At 42.8% G+C, this 21790-nt stretch overlaps 1 protein-coding gene across 1 annotated transcript in view; it reads right to left on the reverse strand.

Annotated features, from left to right (window-relative positions):
- The window catches only part of Il13ra1 (interleukin 13 receptor subunit alpha 1), a 62034-nt gene that overhangs the window by 31522 nt on the left and 8722 nt on the right, over window positions 1-21790 (reverse strand). The window contains exons 2-5 of the mRNA XM_057760434.1: window positions 16229-16368; window positions 12164-12302; window positions 9307-9427; window positions 1034-1218 (exon numbers count right to left, since the gene is read on the reverse strand). Of these exons, the coding sequence (XP_057616417.1) occupies window positions 1034-1218; window positions 9307-9427; window positions 12164-12302; window positions 16229-16368 (585 nt within the window). The remainder of the gene's footprint in view (window positions 1-1033; window positions 1219-9306; window positions 9428-12163; window positions 12303-16228; window positions 16369-21790) is intronic.

Consider the following 21790-nt stretch of genomic DNA (forward strand, 5'->3'; position numbering starts at 1 on the left):
CAATGAAATCAACACAAAACAGAAGACTCTCCCCCATCACAAGAGGAGGCACTAAGTCCTCAACCAAATATTGGTTGTTCAAGTTGAAGCCTTGTGCTGGCTAATTTTGTCATTGAAACAAACTGGAGTCCTGGGAAGAGTGAGCCTCAACTGAGGATCTGTCTCTATCAGATAGACCTGCAGCCATATCTGTAGGGCACTTTGTTGGGTGATGATTGATGTGGCAGGACCTAGGCAACTGTGAGCAATTCCACCTCCAAATAAGCTAAGCAAGCCAAAGGGAGCAACCAGTAATCAGCCTTCATCCACGGTCTCTGCGTCAGTTCCTTCCTCCAGTCCTGCTGCCTTGAGCTCCTTCCTCAGCATCCTTCAACAATGTGGAAATGTAAGGCAATAAACCCTTTCCTCCCCAAGTTGATTTGAACCAGTGTTTTATCAAAGTAACAGAGAAGTAAACTACCACTGGCCTCTCTAACAAGTCGATACTTAGCCAATATGTCCAGATCTGGGTGTCCTAGGCATTATGACTGATCCATGCGTGTGCCATGTGCAGTCACGCAATTGGAATACAGTGGTGAGTGCATATGTTTAGTGGTAGAGCATTGCTCAGCATTCACAAGGTCCTGCACTCAATCCCCAGCACTGTATCCCATCCAAGGCTTTCTAGCCAAAAGATTATTCAGAGACTATAACATCTGAAGAGCAGCTCTCCAGAGTACCAAAGTGAAACGAGATCTCTGAGTCAGGGAGCCCAGGTTCCAATCTTGGCCATACAACTGGCTGCCCTAATAAATCTCTGCCTGTTTCTAAGTCAACGAGAAGAAAGCATGTGGTACTCATGTTCCAGAAATACCATTTCTCATCTGCTTCTTAAAGCATCAATCAAAAAAAAAAAAAAAGCATGTGTGCATGCAGTCTCTTGTTCCAGGAAGATCTTCAGACCGAAATTTATCATCTTCAATTATTTGCTTTAACCATTCAAAGACAGAACGACCTTTTATCCATGCTGTCCAAGAGGGCTTTGCAAACTTACCACGGGAAATTAAAGACACTATTTTGAAGGATGGCCTAATTTTCCCAGCAATGTCCTTGACCATTATTTGAATGTTGTGCTGCTCAAAACTCGAATCTACTTTAGTCAGTTTAAAGGAACAGCTCATGCGTTGACCTTCTTTATAGATGGTTTCACACTGAAGAACTTTCCCCAGGCTGCTGTACCTACAAAATAAAATGAGACAATGCTCTGAGTTATTTTGAAGAAGGTCAAGAGACAAGGGTAGTTATTTAAAAAAAAATGGCAGAAAGAAATCTCCATGAAAAACAATATATGCAATAAAGCATGATCGTTTTTTTAAATAATTCATTTTATTTATTATGTATACAATATTCTGCCTGTAGGCCAGAAGAGGGCACCAGACCTCATTACAGATGGTTGTGAGCCACCATGTGGTTGCTGGGATATGAACTCAGGACCTTTGGAAGAGCAGGCAATGTTCTTAACCGCTGAACCATCTCTCCAGCCCCCAGCATGATCGTATTTAAGAGCCTGCTTTCTAACGTGGCTCATTTCATATTCTAGGAGAAAAGATTGTCCTTTGACGATGGGCATTAGTACTCATGATAGCCATAGGCACTGGAACCCTCCCATTGCTCTTCTGTATGAGGGGAGAAGTTCTGAAGCCAGAATGAGAAGGTTTACCCCTTCTGAAAAGGCAGATATACCGAACCTCAGTGGCTTCCCTCTGCTCCACTCTGTCTCTTTTTTCCTTGCTTTCTTTGATTGTTCCCTCATTCTTCCCTGCTCCGGGAGGGGGGGGGGGATAGTCATAATGACATTCTTCTCTGCTTCTGTTTTATGTGTGGATGTATCCATGTGTGTCCGCACATATGCATATAGAGGCAAGAGGGAAGTGTTGGTATTTTCCCCCATGGCTCTCCACTTTGTATCTTGAGACAGGGTGGCTCACTGATACTTCGCTTACATTTACTGATCAGCAAGCCACAGGGATCCTTCATTCTTCTCTATGTCAGTACTAGGATTAAAAGCATACACCACTGCACCCAGCTTTTTTTTAAGAAAAAAAATCTGGGTGCTAAGGATATGAATGAAGATCCTCATGGTTACAAAGTAAGCGGTATATGTACCAAAAAGGCCATCTCCTCAGCCCCTCCCTTTCTCTACTTCTGATTTCCTTATCCACGCATTCTGCTGGTCACCCCATCCTTCTACTTTAATATGTATTCTGGGAAATTCCTAAACTTGACCATTCACCTCAGAATTCCTCCAAGATTTTGTAGGTTTTGGTGGTTTGTCTGTTTATTCCAGACAGGGTCTGGGTGGCCTGGAATTCACCAGGCTTCCCTGGAAATCACAGATACCCACCTGCCTCTGCCACCTGATTGCTAGGATTAAAGGTGTGCACCACCACCCTGCTCATCCCAGACTTTAATGATTCTTCCCGTTTGCCTCAGCCATTGACTGAAGACCCCATACATACCCACCCCATCCCTCACCAAACTGCCATTTCTACCGCCTTCACATTTCTCCCATTCCGAGTTCATTTTCTTGATGTTCCTTAGATACTTTGAAATAATGAACCTTTTTTCTTCTTTCTCCATATCCTAGCACCAAATTCTGTTTGCCAATTCTCTTGGAGTCTCATCTTCTGTGATATTCCCACTGGTCACCCCCTGATTCATGATCTCACAGCTTCAGACTTCATACTTGACCCCTCTAATCTTCATTACTAATGCCTTCTCATTACTGCCAGATCAGCATTTGAGCACACGATGACTTTCGCAGTGTTCACTCTACCGTCCAGCTTTAAGAATTAGTGCTGCTGGCATCCTAAATCCCATTTCATCTCTACCCATGCCTTCCCAAGTGACCATGAGCACCTAGACAATGGATATGATGTGTTTATTACACTCTCTCTGTCTCTCTTTCACATCAGCTATCAGAGAACTCTGTGTTTTAGGAACTGGAACAAGACAAGGTCAAGTCTTACACCATCTGCCACAGTTGGAGTTGTGCAAAGGTTCTGTAGAAAAGGAAGATCACTTTTAAAAATGAGAAAAGAACAGAGAGTCTCAAACCCTTGACCTGTAACCTCAGAATTATCTGTAGTTCTTCCTGAGCTCAGAAAAAGTAAAATCCTGCTGAAAACCAGGTTTTTTTTTTAATGAAAATGTAATATATTTACTCTACAAATACTACAAAGAAGTGCTTTGATATAGAATGTCTGTCAAGAGAAAGTTCATCCCTTTATGTTGCTGTTGTTGAGACACGGGGTCTTGATGGCCAGACTGACCTCAAACTCACTCTTTCCTAGGATTGTCCAGTCTCCCCCTCCAAAGTGTTGCTATGATCATCTAAAAGCACGGAATCTTTCCTCTTAGTTGTAAGTCTCTATGGATCACAAAAGAATACTTCTAGAATCTTAAATTATGGCCATAAGCAGTTTTGGGATTAGACAGGTCTGGAATGTTTTCCAACCAAAACAGAAACTAACACTAATAATGACATTGCTTTCTTACATAACAAAAGCTAGTGATAAATGTGACTTTTAAAATATAATGAAAGGAGCTCCTGTGATGTACAGTCTTCTGGGTTCATTGTTCATTTTGTTCCCCCCCCCAACAGTTCATAGATAACTCGTGGACTCTGAAGGTGATTAATGTGGGGGGGGGATCCCTACAATTCATCAAGTTGACCGAACTGGAGCTGTTCAGGTCAGGCTCTTTCTAATCCCAAATGACCCTGCTATGATACAAGTCACCGCTCTGGCTTTACAAACCATGATTTTGAATTAAAAAAAAAATAATCTCCCCATTTTCTGACTGGGGACTAGGGCAAACAGTCTGGCAATTAGTGCAATGTGATCTACATGGATACCTAGGCCATTGTTCGTATTTGCTAACCAATAACATGTCTGGACTCCCTTGCCTTTGGGGTTTTGATCGAAAGGAATCCATCTAGGGAAGTGGAGGGGAGGAGGAAGTATGAGCTTGATGCCAATTCCGTGTGGAAGGAGAAGCGAGAATCACTGAGTGGTGACTGTATCTGCAAGGGAGCACAAATAACCAACAAACATCGGTATCTCCGGCCCTCAGGAGCTGCCATGCTGACCGTCAATCACGATTCCAAGCACTTTTTGTATAAGAGCCCCCAACTTCAGAAGTAGTTAGCATCACTATCCCCATTTTACAGATGATAAAACCGAGGCTCAGAGATAAGAAAGGCTCATTACAAGTAAGGATTTGAGCACACACATAGTCTGGCACCAGAATGAAGAAGTTGTGGAGTGGTGAGAGCAGACAACACAGGACAACACTGTACAACAGAAATGGGCCATCCAATACAGCAGTCACTTGTGACCTCTGGAACTGGCTGTTCAGACGGAGTCAACGAGGTTTTAATTTCGTTGAAATTAAACTGTAAACAGCCTGTGGTGGTTTGAATGAGAATGGCCCCATTAGTCATATATTTGAATGCTCCGTCCCTAGTTGATAGAAACGTTTGGGAAGGATTCAGAGAGGTGGCCTTGTTGGAGAAGGTGTGTCACTGGAGGTGGACTTGGAGTTTTGGAAAACCCACGCCACTCCCAGTTAGCTATCTTTCTGTCTCGTGGTTGAGGGTCAAGATGTGGGCTCTCAGCTACTGTTCCAATGCCATGCCTGGCTGGTTGCTGTCTCATCATGATAGTCATGAACTCTAACCTTCTGGAACTGTTAGCCCCAAATTAAACACTTTATTTTATAAGCTGTCTTGGTCATGAAGTCTTAGCACAGCAATAGAAAAGGAACGAAGGCAGAGTCATACATAGCTAGTCTCTCCTATACTGAGCAGCCAAGTACACACTACGTAAACCATGGAAAGAGCCTCTGTCAAATGACCAGCACTGGAAATACATTGACAAGAAGTAGTATCTTTGATAACTGACCACTGGGGTGTCAGCAAACCACCACTTTCCAGATCACTCCTTGAGCCATGTCCAGTTACAGATTGTGCTCTGCCAGAATGCGTCAACTTGGGGCCGAAGGCCAACTCAAACACTGTCGTCAACTGTGACAAGAGCCTGCACCATCTCAGAGAAGAAGAATGCTTTCCCAGATTAATCCCAAGGAGGCCGTCTTAGTTAGTTAGGGTTTTTATTGCTGTGAAGAGACACCATGACCATGTCAACTCTGATAAAGGAAAACATTTAATTGGGGCTAGCTTACAGTTCAGAGGTTTAGTCCTTTATCATCATGGCAGGGACATGGCGGAGTGCAGGCAGACAGGGTGCTGGAGAAGGAGCTGAGAGTTCTACATCTGAATCCTCAGGCAAGCAGAAGCAACTATGTGTCACACTGAGTATAGTCTGAGCAAGGAGACCTCAAAGCCTACCCCCACAGTGACACACTTCCTCCAACACAGCCGCACCTCCTAATAGTGCCACTCCCTATGGGGGCATTTTCTTTCAAACCGCCACAGGGACATTGCACAGCTTGCACTGAGTCTTGGTTTTTGCTAGCATATCTCCAGGGCGTGCGCACCTCCTCCTATTTTTTTACTTAATAGATCCTTAAGGATTAGTTCACCCCAATTGTAATAACTGGATTGCTTTCCTTCAGTCTGTTGTAAAATGAGGTCATTTTAAGACTCCCCCTCACTCTCTTTCTAATCCCCTCCTATAGACACATTTCTAAAGGCTTTCCCTGTGATAACTCTGGGGTTAACAGCATAATAAACACAGGCATGCTACCAGTTCCTAAGGTATCTTTCAAGCCTATACCAACATCTCTCTATGCCTTTCACCGCAGCACAGAGCCAGGCGACTCCTAAAGGCTTAATTCTGTTTGTTTCCCTGCTACCAAGTCTTGGGGAGCCAGATGTACTCAACCCTTCTTTTTCACTCCCGGACTATAGAGATCCTGCACGGCTTATACTTCTACGGCCTCATCCTATCCCTGACTGTTCTCTAGTTTTGGATCCTACCAAGAATTTCATAACTGATTTATGTAACACGTACCCCAAGTGTCGAGTGCTGGGAGAAGCACAACACTGGCTCTGCTCGCAAAGGAGATTGCAGCCTGGAGAAGGGAACTACCACCAAGTAAACAGGAAATGATGATGCACTGTGCAGAGAGAGCATCGTGACACTCAAAGGTACTGCTGGGAATATGTCTCCAGACTTGAGAGGTACAGGAAGACAGTCTGAAGAGGAAATGGCATCTTAGCAGAGCGGAGGACAAACAGGATACATTAGGTCAAAGGGGAAGGTACAGACTGTGAGAGAAGGTAGAATACGTTTCCACTGGTCTAGGTAAATATCCCTGTTTGAGGACCACTATTCTGGGTATTGAAGAGACCGTGTAAAGAGTGGAAATAAATTCAGTGTAGGCTGTAAGAGGGGCAGAGGTCCAAGGAGGGGGATGAGACACGCTAGACAGGTTGTCAGTAGCCAGGTGATAAGGGGCTTTGTCTGTCATGTTGAAGAGTATGGGCTTTACCATAAAGGTACAAGAGCGCCACACGATGCATAAGAAAAGGTGATCCAGTGGGTACCAAGAATGAACAACGGGAACTTTTACACGGGGGATTGGGAAAAAGAAGCCTACAGAGTTGACCACACGATCTTACGGTTACCTGTGGTGTGTCTCAACCTTATCAGGCTGATCCTCCCACCCAATGGGGAGGAGGGTGATTGCAATGCCCCGGGACATTTAGGAGGATTTCATTCAACAATGAAAAAGTGATTTGAAGGGGCTGACATGCTGAGCCTGGTTTATATAGTGCACACATGCACGCACATATATATTGAAATATCACGTGGTAGCCCATAAATAGGCAAGATTTTTATGCATCATTTAAAAATAAATTTAAATGAAAATACCATATGGGGGTTTCGCATGCTGCTTCATGATCCACCCATACCCATGAGTGTTTTAATATAGTACGAATATGTTCCATGATGTAAGCAGGCAAAATGGTCACTCTAAGATTTTGCTTTCTTTCCCTAAAGTCTTGTGCATGTTGGGCAAATCCTCTACCCCTGAGCCACAGGCACAATCTGATATTCCAGAACATACATCTTCAGAGGCGCTAGACATGGTCCCGTGCCTTTCTCTCCTAGATGTTTTCTGAAACAAGTGAGGAGAGTGAGGCCATGGAGAGGCCAGATTCCCAAGGTTGGACTCCTTTCTCCAGCCAGCTGTCACGGTGTCTCAATATCCTTGCCCTGGATAGATTTTGTTTTTTGTCAACTTGACATAAACCTAGACATATCTGGAAAGAGGGAAGGAGTCTCTATTGAAGTATTGTTTCCATGGGATTGCTCTGTGGGCAAGGCTGTGAAGAAGCATTTTCTTCATTAGTGACTGGTGTGAGCGAGCCCAGCCCAGTGCAAGTGGGACTACCTCAGGGCTGGTGGTCCCAGCCTGTGGAAGAAAACTGAGTATACCAGGGGGAGCAAGTAATTAGCGCTCCTCCATGGCCTCTTCTTCAGTTCCTGCCTCCAGGTTCCTGCTTGAGTTCTAGCCCTGAATTCTGCTCAAGAGGAATTATAAACTTTAGGTTAAAAGAAACCCTCTCATCCCCTAGCTGCTTTTTTTTTTATCATTTTATACAGAAATATAACCATGACTAATGCAGTCTTCATGACTGATAGGGAGATAGATAGAGGAGGGTGGGTAGTAGGTATGGTAAGGGGGTAAGGAGTAAGTTCAGTGTTCCACAGCTGGCAGGGCTAGCACCCATAACAGCTAATTACAAAGATAAGAAATGAGTTTGAAGGCTTTCAGCATACAGAAACAAGTTTTTGAGGAGAGAGATATGGTATTTAGCATGACTTGGTCACAGCATATAGCTTATAGAAACCAAATTATAATATTATATTCCACAAATATTTACAAATATCAAATCAATGAAGTCTGTTGGGCCTTTATAAAGCGTAAATAAACCTGCTTGTAAAAATCCCCCAGTTTCAGGCAGGCATGATGATCCCAGGAGTATTGCCACAGTTTGGGGCCAGCCTGGGATACACAGTGAGCTCCAGGCTAGCCTAAGCTACAGTGTGAGAACCTGTTTCAAAAACAGAGAAAGGAATGTAATGTGTGTGTGTGTGCGTTTGTGTGTGTGTGTGTATTATGGCTCTTGGGAATTGTGCTGCTTTTTTTGAAGCCCATTTTATATGGTATGTGCTGTGTAGAATTTCATCCCAGTGACATTCTTGAAATAACAAAATTATATGGACGGGGGACAGATCAGGGAGTGGCTGCCAGAGGTTAGAGACTTGGGCGCGAGGAATGAAAAGGAGGACGGGATGGCAGAGGCTATGGAAGAGCAACTGGCAGGAACCTTGTAGTGGCGGAGCCGTGTGGTGTGATAAAGCTACACAGATCTCTACACACAAATACACACGAGACTGGTGTCATGTGACAAGGCCATAGACTGTCAATACTAATTTCCTGGTTTTTAGATTGCTCTAGAGTTGACCACTGAGAGAAAAGGAGTGAAAGGAGTGTGGGGTCGTCCCAGATACATGTCGCGCTAGTGTGGGAATGGACATTTCAAAACAGGAAGTGCTTTTAAGTTGATGTATTTTCTAGTCAGTTGTCACTTCTTCTTGTGGTGTTTTTGGTGGTTTGTTTTTGTTCTTTGGTTTTTTTTTTTAAGGGTGGACATTCTTTTTCCTTTTTATACTTTTTAAACATCGTATTACATTTATTTATTCATAGGTATTTATTTAGTGGGAGGTACACATGTCATTGAGCATGTGAGGAGGTCAGAGAATAACTTACCAGACTCACCATGTGGTTTCCAGAGATCAAATTCAGGTCTCCAGGCCTGGCAGCAAGTGCCTTTGACCTGCTGGGCTTTCTTAATGTGTCTTTCCTTTTTTATTTTTTTTTCTAGATTAGTTTTTAAGTTACCATACCAAATAATGTGTTTCATTACTAATTACTCATCTACCGCCTTCATAGATGAAGAATAGCCTCATCAGGCCATGACATTTGCAAGGCTCTGGTGGTTTGTTGCTTGTTTGTTTTGGAGGCAGGGTTTCTCTGTGATGCCCTGGCTGTCTTGGAACTCACTCTGTAGACCAGGCTGGCCACGAACCCACAGAGATCTGCCTGGCTCTGTCTCCCAAGTGCTGGATTTAAATGTGTGTGCCACAACTGCTGGGCCAAGGCCCTGAGTTTTATGCCCACCACCATATATAAAGAATAGGCTATTCCTCTTTTAAATAAGGCTGACCTCAAAGGTTCCCAACACAACCACAATGTTTCAGTTAGTCTGTTGCGCCTGCAGCGCATGCTCACCAGTAGTAAAGAGTATAGTTTGTGTCAGGACTTGTATTCCTTCCAGGAAGCCAGGAACACTTCATATAGCTCAGGTTGTGCGAAATGCACTGGAGCTCAGTCACGGCAGACTCAGGATCACCTAGAATGTCCAGGCAAGAGTCCTTGTCATGGAAAGTAGTTATTGACCTAACCCCTAATCTCACACCCATTTTACCCAGAAGTCACTTAGGACAGTAAAAATCCAAATGTAATTCAGTCACAGCTTTCTTTCTCACCTCTTTATACAACAAAAGCATCTTTTGTGGGGCTTTTGTTTCTTTGTTTTTTTTTCCTTTGTCTTAAAATTATTCATTCATTTACTTATCTTTACATGCCAATTCCAGATCCCCATCCTCTCTTCCCACTTCCCCCCACCCCACTCCCATCCGCTCCTCAGAGAGGGTAAGACCTCCCCTGGGAAGTCAACTTAGTTTGTCCCATTCCTTTGTGGAGGCAGGACCAAGCCTTCCCACCCCCACGCCTAGGCTGAGCAAGGCATCCCTCCATAGAGAATGGGCTCCACAACGTCAGGTCATGCATTAAGAAAGCATCTTTTGTATCTCTAAAGGAGCCTTACTCTTCTTCTAACTAGAGAAAATGGTGAAAAGTCAAATAATATTTCAGCCATATTCAGTGACTATGGAATAACTGAATGGATGTAAAAATACAAACAGCCCCTATATTCTATCATTTTTATTAGTTGTTTTAATTAAAATATAATTATGTCACTCCCCCCTTCTCTTTCTTTCCCCCATCACCCTCATATCCCCTTTTATTCCCCTCAAATTGATGGCCTTTTTAAAGCTGACACATGTATGCAGAAATATATAAATTCAACCAGCTGAGTCGTCTGCTTTTGTTGTTTGCTGCGTGTATGATTTCAGGGCTGACCAGCTGGTATTGTGTATCTGTATATGGGTAGGTGCATGAAAGAACAGGTGCCTGCAGAGGTCAGAATCATCCAGCACCCTGGAGCTGGAGTGAGAGGTGGCTGTCAGCAATCTGACACGGATGCTCAGAACCTAAGTAGGGTCCTCTGGAAGAGGCAAGCCTTTTTATAAAGACAATTTACCTGCCTTTCTTCTCGTCAGTACTGACATCTAGGGAATTTCTAGGGGATCAGAAGCATAACCTAAGCTTTAATAGTTGCTTGTTGTATGCTGCGGTTTTAGGTGCTCTCCTCCTATCCCCCTTCTCTGACATGGTTTCCTAGGATGACCTGGAACTTCTCATGGAGCACAAACTGGCTGTGAACTTGCAATCTTCTTATCTCATTCCCCCGAATACTTGGATTAGAGGTGTGGATCACTAAGATGGCCATCTTTATCTTTTGTTATTCTTTATTTTGTTACTCTTTGTTATTCTTGCTGGATTTTTTTCAAGAAACCGGCTCAATCTCCTGACTCCAAACAATTCTTCCTGTCTCAGCCTCACAAGGAATGTGACTACTGGCACTTGCCACCACATGTGGCCTGAAATCGTCCTGATATGACATCTCTCTTGATAAAGAGGTTTCATTTATCATGTCCCTACATTAATTTAATGCCTGTGTTTAAAATGTCAGCCTTTAACCTTCATGCTCCTTGAAGGAATACTCTACTGAGCCATCATGAACCATTTTATGTCACAATATAACTGCTTTTCAAGTTAGTGAACTTCCAAAATTACAAATATGGTTGGTCAAGCTGGTTTTGTTTTGGTTTTTCAAGACAAGGATTCTCTGTGTAGCCCTGGCTGTCCTGGGCCTCACTCTATAGCCCAGGCTGGTCTTGAACTCACAGAGATTCACCTGTCTCTGACTCCTGAATGCTGGGATTAAAGGCGTGCGCCGCCCACTGCCCATCATGGCCATGCTGGTTTAAATCATGATCTCAGTTACCTGGCAGTCCTAACTTTTATACCTTTAAGAGCAGTGCCTCATACGGTTTTTCTTTTGATTAGCGCAAATGAGAGAATGCCTTAAACAACAAGCCATGCAATGCTAAGGTTTAGAGGCTGGAGATGGGACCTGGATCTGCCTAACAAAGGGCCAAGATAATATGAAAAGACAAAATGTGCAAAACTATTTATTGTCATCCTCTCAATCATTGTAGGAGGCAGGTGCTCCCATTTTTAGGTGGGGCAGTAATCTAACCAAGGTCACACAATCAGTAACTGGCAGAACTGGGATTTTTAAATGGTGGTGGCTGGTGTCAGGAAGCATTTCTTGTAATTAATGTAAGCTCCTCCCTGGACATAATATAAGACACAGAAGGATTGTGGGTAAAGTGCAAGTAGGGGACATTGATCCTCACCACCAAAGAGCTTTTTCTTTGACTAGTCATGTCCTGAAACTAGGCCAGCATACTTATTCTCCTTTGGCATTTCCCCCTAAATATTCTACATAGCAGACTAATTTCCATATGGCATAACCACAACAGTGCTATAGGTTCCCTAAAGTGCTGAGCCTGAGACCTAGAGCACGCCACTCCAGCCTCTTCTCCATGGTGCAGCCCATCTGGAGAACAATGCACGCCTTACTTACTTCAGATCAGTGTGTAAAGCACATTTTAGGGAGGGAGGGATGGGAGAGGGAGTGCGTGTCAATGTGTGTGTGTTCATTTTTCAAATTATAGAAGAAAGCATTCTAACTATGTAAACATTACTATTATTCAAACTGTCTGAGCTACTTAAAGCAGCAACATCCTCAAACTTATCAGCATCCGGTACAGGGCCTGACCCTTATTTGACTCAGCAAAACTTTGAGAATGAAATGAAGCCACCAACCATGAATGTGAGCACACCAAGCAATTGACTATGCTCTTCACTCGCAAGGGAGAACATCTGGATCTGTTACCTTCAGGGGGCGAGATGCACTTTCTCCTCACCGCACTAGGCTTCTCGCTTTCATTGGTACTACATTGGGATGCCACTTGCAGACAGATCTTTTCATTTAGGGGTACTTCCTTTAAACGGCGAGTTTCTGGAGCAATTATCTGAGATTAGGAAGGTTAAAAAAAAAAGTAACTTCTACAGCAAACAAACAAAAAAAAGGGACACTTAAATCACAAAGTCTTAGCAGACCCAAGTGTATAAGAAAAACAATACATTCTTAGATAGTGTGGGTGAGTGGTTTTGAAAGGGTTATTCTGCTCTTCTGCCATGTCTGTAGACCTGCAATGAGGTCTCAGCCCTAGTTTCGGTTGTCATAACTTCGAAGCGGAGAAGCAAGACACTACTGACATTTAATAGACAGAGGCCAGGAATGATACCTGACACCCTGTAATGAATAGGTTAGCCCACCTTTCTCCTACAATAAATAATATGCCTGCATTAGGCACTAGTAGTACCACCTGCCACTGAAAACCTCTAGTATAGATAAAGAGATTCCCACACTTAAGGGTATAGCCATCGTAAAATTTACTTAGACGTCTACCATGATAGCTAGCATCAACTCTCTACAAGCAAACTGACAGGAAGCAATTATCAAAATTCCATCAAGACCAGGCTTTAAATGGCCACATCAACACTCCAGTCATTGTGGTGATCTCTAGGGATCGAGGGCCAAAGAGACCCTTTTCATTAAACACTTTTCTGTAGTGTCTGAGCAAGTTTAGACTGTTTTGCTATATGCACTTGCACGCTTTATCTGGAACACAGAAAAGGGTAAATAAGCTTTGTGAAACCACAGATTCCCAGACACTGCAGAAATCTAAGAGTAAATCACAGAGCTGCTTATTATGACTTAGAGCAACGTTATTAAAGGGCTCTCTAGGAAATCAACATTGCCAGAGGTGAGAGGAATAATTCAGAATGAAGCGGATTTTAATCAGAGTTCCAAAGAGCACTTCCTGTTTTGCAATAGTTCCTGACTCAAGTTTCCCATAGTATTTCCTTTCATAATTTCCTGGTAGCCATGAAAAGAGGGGAAATGGTCACGTCGCTTAATCTACCACCTCAAGCGACTAGTGTGACATTTTGCATGCCTGCTGCTGGCTGGGCCTGAGGGAAACTCCAGTCACCTCTGAAACAAGGACATGAGGATGCTCTCAGAGGAAAGATACCAGAGGAAAGTTGAATATGGACACAGAATAGTTCTTAACCACAGTTAGGATAGTACTCCGAAAAAGTGGGGCCTGTAGGTCAGGAAAAAAAATAGATCTCTTCAAGTAAAATCCCGGCTCAGAGAAAGGAGGTGTTGACTTGATAGTGTGGACATGGAGAATCCAGCAAAATTATGGTTATCCTCAGCGGGGCCTCTGGCTATTCATAGCCAAGGACATTTTTTTCACAAGGAATTCTTGATTCCTTGCCAAGAAATCTACTTATCATTTGGCTTCCCATATAAGCTGTCCCTACCGGGATGAAAAGTACAGTGCTGACAGAAGTCTTCCTGGAATGCATCATCAGTTAGGATTGTCCCCTTAGGAACCAATGCAGCCTGAGGAAGCAAGGTCTCTGACCGCGCCCAAGGAGCTCAAGCCCAGCCCTCAAAAGTGCAATAAAGGTGGCAGGAGAACTTCCAATGTAACTCTCACCAACCTCACCCCCTTACTAAGTCCAAGCTGCTGAATGAGCCTGGCCGACTCGAGGATTCTTCCTAATTTTCACCTGAGAGATGCGGTCACTCTCTGAGGACGCCAAGGGACAATGGATGGGCAAACATCATAAATGAGGGCACAGTACTTATCTCAAAAGTGGGACACTGGGTTCAATCCCCAGTATCTCAAGTTTTGATGTTTTTTGCTTAAAGTAATTTTTCTAGTTTAAAAGGAATTTCTTAGAAATCATAAATTAGGATCACGGGGGAGTGGGAGATCTCAGTTGCCTCATTATCTTTAGATACTGCTCCAGCTAGAGAGCTAAAGAGTTTTATCAGCGCATGCCTTTAATCCCAGCACTCAGGAGGCAGAGGCAGGTGGATCTCTGTGAGTTCGAGGCCAGCCTGGTCTATAAGAGGTAGTTCCAGGACAAGCTCTAAAACTACAGCGAAACCCTGTCTCCAAAAACCAAAAAAAAAAAAAAAAAGAGTTTTATTATACTGGCATTTTTAAATTAAAAAATGCTTTCAAACATAGATTTGAATCTTATCTTCTAGTCAATATGAATAATAAAACAGATATTTAAAGGTAATGGTTTTGAAGTCTCTTTCTATGGTGGTGCATGCCTGGATTCCCAGCACTTAGGATACAGAGGCTGAGGAATCTGGAGCTCAAGGCTAGTCTCAGCTACATAAGGAGGCAGAAATCAGCATGAGATACAAAAGACCCTGCCTCAAAAAGAAAAGCTCCAATTCCAAGCTATGTAATATTAAATTGCTATGAATAAAATAGGAGGCTTAATTAGTAATGATCACCAAGTGAAACATTCCTCCCTGTATCAGACAGGAAACGCAGTTCTTCCCAGCAAAGTCACTGCACTCTGGTAACTGCTATGACAGTATGCTCCACCCCTCTGGGAATCTGGCCTTCTTGTAAACTGTATCCAAGCCCAAGGCTGCAGTCCTGGATTTGTCCATCTCCCTGAAAATGACCACCCTCTTGGCTCCGTCACACCTTTCCCGGCTAAAGAGTTCTTTCCCAGCAGGAAAGGAAGCCAGCCTCAGTTTAGGCCTCTGTGCATTCCTGGACCCAAGAGCCTTTGATTTATTCTTCCAGCGGGATTTCCCTATCTCGGTGATGAAAGATAACCTAAATGCATTGCCAGAGGGGCCTTCTACTTGCCAGATTGGAGACTTAATGGACCTGGACAAAACAATGGTAGAGGGATACTAGTGATATCAATCCTTTGCTTTTTTTATATATAAAAAACCCCTGTCTGCATATCTCTCTTGTCTCAATAAGCCTCTCTGTGTAGACTAAAAGCAACCTGCAGACTTGATATCATTGAGCAACTTGGAAACACCGGACTTCTGGGTACACTACACGCTGTTCAATAGGTCAAGTGGCTACATACAACTCTATAGATGCACTGAGGTTGCACCCAAAGGACAGGAAGAGAAGCACTGCTCCTGCCACTCATCTGCAGCCTCCCAGTGGCAAACTGCAGGAGGTCTAGACAGTAGTGCCTCTTCAAAATACTGGACAAGGTCTAGCCCGAACACCTCTCTCACCACACACAATGCAAGAAGGAATAGACTCACAAGACTATTGAATAGACGTGCCACCAAGAACCTAATCATCTCACCAGGCCACCCAAAATTTATTTAAGTCCTCAGCTGATTACTTCTAATAGGCAAGGTGTAATTTTTCCCCTGTTATTTTCCTCAGGCACCAGCAAATGTAAACCCACTGACCACTAACATCGCATCCTTCCATTCCTCGTGGCATTGACTTTCAGACCCAAAGCTCATGCATATCTACCGGTAGACATGAACGAGGAGATGCTAAATGTGAAAACGCTCTGTGATGGAGGCTCATATAAATACAAGAAGAGCTGGTGCACGTCTTTAATCCCAGCCTTCGGAAGGCAGAGGCAGGCGGATCTCTGTGGGTTTGAGGCCAGCCTGGTCTACAGTGCGAGTTTCAGGACAGGCTCCACAGTTGCTGGGAAACCTTGTCTCAAAAAAATCAAAAAACAAGTAAGTAAATAAATAAATAAATTCAAGAAGATAGAGCTACAGACAATAACATAAGAACAAACATCAATAATGGAACTGATTACTTATTGGGCACCAAATACATAAGGCTATCCAGCATTTTCTATCAGGACAATCAATTATATTCAATCATCAAGAATTAGCAAATATTTTCAAATGTTCGATTTTGTTGATGGTTGTTTCTATAGGTCTCCCCAGGGGACATCTGGGAACAACGTAAAGTAACATTGCCATTTTGGAGATGAGAATTTGACTCATTCTTTGCTTTGATCACAGCGTTTGCCCACTTCGCCGCAGCAGTGGCACAGGCTCTAGAACACTTACCTTATCCTGTTTGTCATCGAAATGACTAAGGTACCTGAGAGTACAGTTTGGGTTGGCTCCCTCGGGAGGACTCCACGTCCATACTATTGTGCAGAGGTTTTCAACAGAGACACTCAAATTCGTCACAGGTGGCTGAACTTCTGTTCAAATCAAACATAAGACAAACATAGATCAACGCCAGATCAATTTTAATGGCTCATTTAATCCATTCTCCCACACCCTAGGGCCAAGACCAATAACAAGCTGAATTAACAACATCTAACATTTGCTGAGACAAACAAGGTTACACTTTACACATACTAATGAAAATGTGCACAGACAGTTTTGAAACAGGGACACTGTTGGCGTCATTTGAAAGATGCAGTGACTAGTTGGGTATGGTAGCTCACCTGTGCAACCCCGGCAATTGGGAGCCCAAGGCAAGATGATTGCTCTGAGTTTAAGGTCAGCCTGGGCTACACAGTAAATTCCAGGCAAACATGAGCTACAGACTCAGACTATAACAAAAAAAGAAAGAAAAGAAAAAGAAAGGAAGGAAGGAAAGAAGGAAGAAAGGAAAGGAAAAAGGGAAATCAGGCTGTCAAGGTAACCCAGTGGGTAAAGTCACCTGCACACAAGCCTGGTAACCTCAGGTTCAATCCCCAGGATCTACATGGTGGAAGGAGAGAACACACCCTTGGAAGGTGCCCTCTGACTTCTACAAACGTGCAGTGGCATGAGTGTGCAAGCAAACACATATACCTACATTTTTAAAATTCAAAAGACTAGGAACAGCAAAAGTGACTGTGGCACAAGGAAGCCAGTCACTTTACCTCATACTCCATGATCAGTGGCATAGCTGGGATTGCGACCTGGATAATGTGGCATTAAAGTCACATTCGTTTTTGAGATTGTTTCCACTCAGATTGATCCCAAACGTCCTAGTATAGCTGGCTTCCCACTGTTGATCTACCTCCAGCTCTCAATCGGTATAGAAATACATATGCACCAGTATGGCCTGCATCTTTTCTTTCTTTCTAGGGATAGAAAATAGGGCCTTGAGCACAGGAAGTATCTCTGTCGCTGACCTACATTCCAAAGCCATATACTTAATTAAATATAGCTAATATAAATATAATATATTCCTTCCATAGTATCCACAGGAGGCCTATTTCAGAAGCCTGTGTGAATAACAAAATTTGCAAAGGCTCCTTGCAGGATTTGCATATAGTCTATCAACATCCTTCCATATACTTTAACGGTATATAGATCAACATTGTATTGTATTGTTTGGAAAAATGATGACAAGAAAAACAAACTTATAACATGTTCAGCACAGGTGTAATGTTTTTAGATTTTTCTTTTCTTCTTTTTTTAATCTACATGCAATTTACCAGAAAACACAGGGCCTATGAGTGAGAAACTATGGACCTTTTGTTGAGATAGAATCTCACTATGTATCCTTGGCTGGCCTGGAACTTGCTATGGCTATATGGGCCAGGCTGGTCTTGAACTCACAAATACCTACCTGCTTCTGCTCCCAAAAGCAGGCATCACCATGTCTGGACTATGAACTCTTAAATACTAATATCCCCACACTCAATTCAGCCAGTTTACTCAGCTGTTTTCTGAGTTGCAAACCTCCTTTTCAATTGCGCTCTCTTCAGTTGAGCTCAGGAACATGTTCTAGTCCTTGATATTTGTTTGTTTGTTTTTATAGCTTTTCCAAAGAAGTACTGAGAGAAATTTAGCACCCCAATTCCCCTTGGGATCTGACACTAAACAGCTGGAGCTGGAGAGGGAAGGAAAAGTAGAGAAACAAAAAGTGTCTTGAACTTTCCTGAGAACTTCTAAGGCCAGGATTATCAAAGCCCCACACCGGAAGCAGGGCGCGGGCATGGAGAGGAATTCTCTGCCCTTCTTTACGAGGCTTCTGCAAACATTGCAAAACAAAGTTTCCCAAAGCCACTCTAAAAGTCCAGCCAGACATGGTACCTGCAATCCTAGCAGTGGGGAAGTGGAGGCAGAAGAGTGATGAGTTAATATTAGCCTGCACTGCATACGGAGACTTCCATGTCAAACACAAGACCAAGGCCAACAAAAATAACAAACTAAAGCAAAAATAGTCCTCTAGGAGCTAAGGGTACCACTCAGTGGTAGAGCATTTGCCTATAATTTGTCAAGCTCTAGGTTCTAATCCAGCACTGCAAATAATAATAACTGATGTTATTAAAATGACGGTTCAAGAACCCCAGAGTGTTTTATCTGACTAAAAAAAAAAAAAAAAAAAAAAACTCCATCAGTCCCAAACATCAACCCCACGGACACTATGTAGTTGAGGTTTTCCCAACACTCAATTTCATGCGCAGCCACTAATTGGGCAGCAGTCTACAAAAGCCCTTAAAATGTAACACTCCCTCCCTCCTGACAACTACTGATAAGCTTTTCCCATGGCCCAGTCTGGGGAGCGTGCATCCCTGAGCATGCCAAGGCCTTTAGAAGCAGGGACTTCCTGGCCCAATGTATTAAACTGAGCTAGTAGCTGGCTGTGGTGAATCATAGAGAGAATTCCAGCTCTCAGAAGACTGGAGCAGAAGGATCACTTTTGAGTTTGAGGTCACTCTGAGCTGCATGCTAAATTCCATCAATTAGGATTTTCGAGAGCACAATCTACTTCAGGACTATCTCTCTCATTCTGCAGTTTCCAGAAACAAAGTTTAGCAGAAATCGTGGATCTCTGGCTTAGCAGGTTCCTGACACTTCAGCTACCCAGTTATCTACTCCCCCCCCACAAAAAAATTTAAGCCTTATAATAAAAACAACAAAACTATTACTTATTTTTACTTCTGTTGGATTCTAAAATTTAAGGTAATTTAAGATGTTTAAACCCCATCCCCCCCCTTGCCGCTTTTTCTATTTGTTTTTGAGATAGTGTCTCACTCCAGTTCAGGCGCCTTGAACTAACTCTGCAGTCTAGGATGACCTAGAACTCACACCAATCCTTCTACCTCGGCCTCTTATTTATACTTGAAATCAATCAAAAGTCTTCCCTAGTTCTAATTTCCCAAATAAGATTCAATTTTCCCATCTGTTTGGAAATGCTATTTAGCCAGATGTAACTGGTTTGCACAGAAGCTACTTGGGGGTTATCAGGCATCTTTTCTTTTTGGTTTTTTCCCTGGTGGCTGCTTCATAACTGCTGAAATTTTTGTACTCCCTATAATTGAAAAACTATACGTGGCTGCTGGTGGGGGGTGTTGCAGTATAGGAAACATCCTACCTAGATAGAAACAGTATAGAATCTGATAAACTGTAATCCCAGCACTCAGAAAGCTATGGTAAGAAAACTGGCATGATTTTGAGACCACACTGGGCTATGAAATCCAGGCAAGCCTGGGCTAAGAGCTAGATCCTGTCTAAAGCATATGTGCCCCCCCCCACACACAGAAACTATTGTGTTGCTGAATGGCAGAGTCCAGGCATACAAAGCCACAGCCTAACTAGGCATGGTGGATCATGCACAGCACCTCAGCACTTGAGGGGCTGAGGGATGGGAATTTTCACAAATCCGAGGCCAGCTTGGATTACAGAATAAATCCTTCTCAGAAAGAAAGAAGGGAAGAAAAGAGGGAGGGAGAGAGAGAAATGAAAAGGAGTGGAAAACATGAATATTGACAAACATAATAACGGCATTCTCTAATTGAATTATAAAATTAAGAAATATAACAAATTTTGTCATTTTTCCCACAGTAACTGAAATTTAGTTCAATTACCATGTGAAGGACCATTGCTTAGCATTCAATATTATTTTTCTAGGGAAAGAATATCTAGTTCAAACCATTACATCTCCTGGTAAAGTTGTTCTTCATGCTGGCTAATCAGGTAAACCATCTGATTTTATTTTTAATGACTGATTTAAACTTAATAATAAAATCAAGACCCTAAAAATAAAGAAAAGAAAAAAAAGAAAAAGAATCTGTTTGATGTGACTATTTAGAGACCCTGTAGGTAACTGACAAGCTTCACAATTTCCAGATAAAGGAATTGACCAGGAAAACTGCAGTGACTTACAATCATTATAATCAAGTTTTGCTCGGTGGTAACTGTCCACATAACAATGGTTAGTGAAAGTCAACCCTGGGCAGGAAAACGTGACTGTGTCCCAGGGATAGTTGGCATAAAGCTTGTCAAAGTAGGCAAAGAGGTCCCTGACCTCCAAATATCTGAGACCTGGATTCTGATCACTGGTTGCTACTTCCAACGAAAGAGGCAATGACAGAAAGGCCAGGACCAAGTTGTTGCATTGACTGTCTCACTGCAAGTCCTTCCTCTTCTAGCAGACGTGGCTTTCAAGAAATTTACATTACTGGTACCCTTCTTCTCTTCCTCATTTTCTTCCCTTATTTTTTTCTTTTTGCACATTAAAGAGTCAAGACTTTTAAAAATAACTGCATACGTGAGGAAGATTAAAGAGAAAGCTTCCAAAAGACCTAAGAAAATCTCAAGTGAGAGACACTCTCAATAATAAAAATAAACAGACACAGATGATCAAAACAGAAATCCCTGGACGAATACAAGGAAATAGTGTCCTCAGGACACAAGCCCGCAGCTGCACATACGAAGCTGCAGTGGTTGGGACAACATGCACAAGCCCCATGCAAGCTCAAACCAGCCCAAATCCAAGTATGGAGAGTACAGGCGGCCATGGATTCCATCCCTGGCTGGGGCACTATTGGAGAGGGATGCTAGTTTCTGGCACAGGGAAGACTCTAAGAATGTTGCCCTGGTATGCTGATCACAGTTTAGTGGAAGGCCACACATCCATGTATGTATGGGCAGCAGCAATTTGACTTGATGGGTGAAAAAAGAAAGACACAAAGCCGGTTAGGGAAGGGCATGGATCTTGAAGGAGTTGAGGGGGCGAAGTGAATATAATCAAAACTCATAGCACAAAACTCTCAAAGAAACTAATAGAAAGGTGGGGGACAGAAAAACCCCGGAGCCAGGAAATAATCTGCTTTCTGGAATTACTACATCACTTATTCAGATACTCTATTTTTGATAAAAGTCAATCACAATTCATAAATAGTAAAGTATGGGTATTCTTTTTTTTTTTCTGACGTGGTGATGCTGAGGACAGAACCCAGAGCCTTGTATATGCTAGGCAAGTGCTTCATTACTAAGCAACATCCCAGCAAGTACGAGCCAGTCAAAGGAAAAACCATCAGGATAAACCGATCCTGAGAAGGGTGAGCGTGCCAGACAAAGGCTACAAAACAAAATGTCTTAAAGATGCTGAACAAACAAAAGAGAGATAAACAAAACAGAAACAGCAGTAACCTGAAAAGAAACTAAAATCAAATTCTGGAGATGTACAATAAAATAACTGAACCAGTCATGGTGGTTCTTAGCTGAAATCCCAGTGTTAAGAGGACAGAGGCAGGAGAATGACTAGGAATTTGACGTAGCCTGGGTTACAGAGTGCGTTCTGGGATCATCAGAGCTACATGAGTGAGGTATCCAAAAACCAAAAATAAATAAAGAAATAAATAAAACCTAAGTAAACAACTGAAATGAGGTATT

The sequence above is a fragment of the Chionomys nivalis genome, chromosome X (genome assembly GCF_950005125.1).
Source record: "Chionomys nivalis chromosome X, mChiNiv1.1, whole genome shotgun sequence".
NCBI classification, from domain to species: Eukaryota; Metazoa; Chordata; class Mammalia; order Rodentia; family Cricetidae; genus Chionomys; species Chionomys nivalis.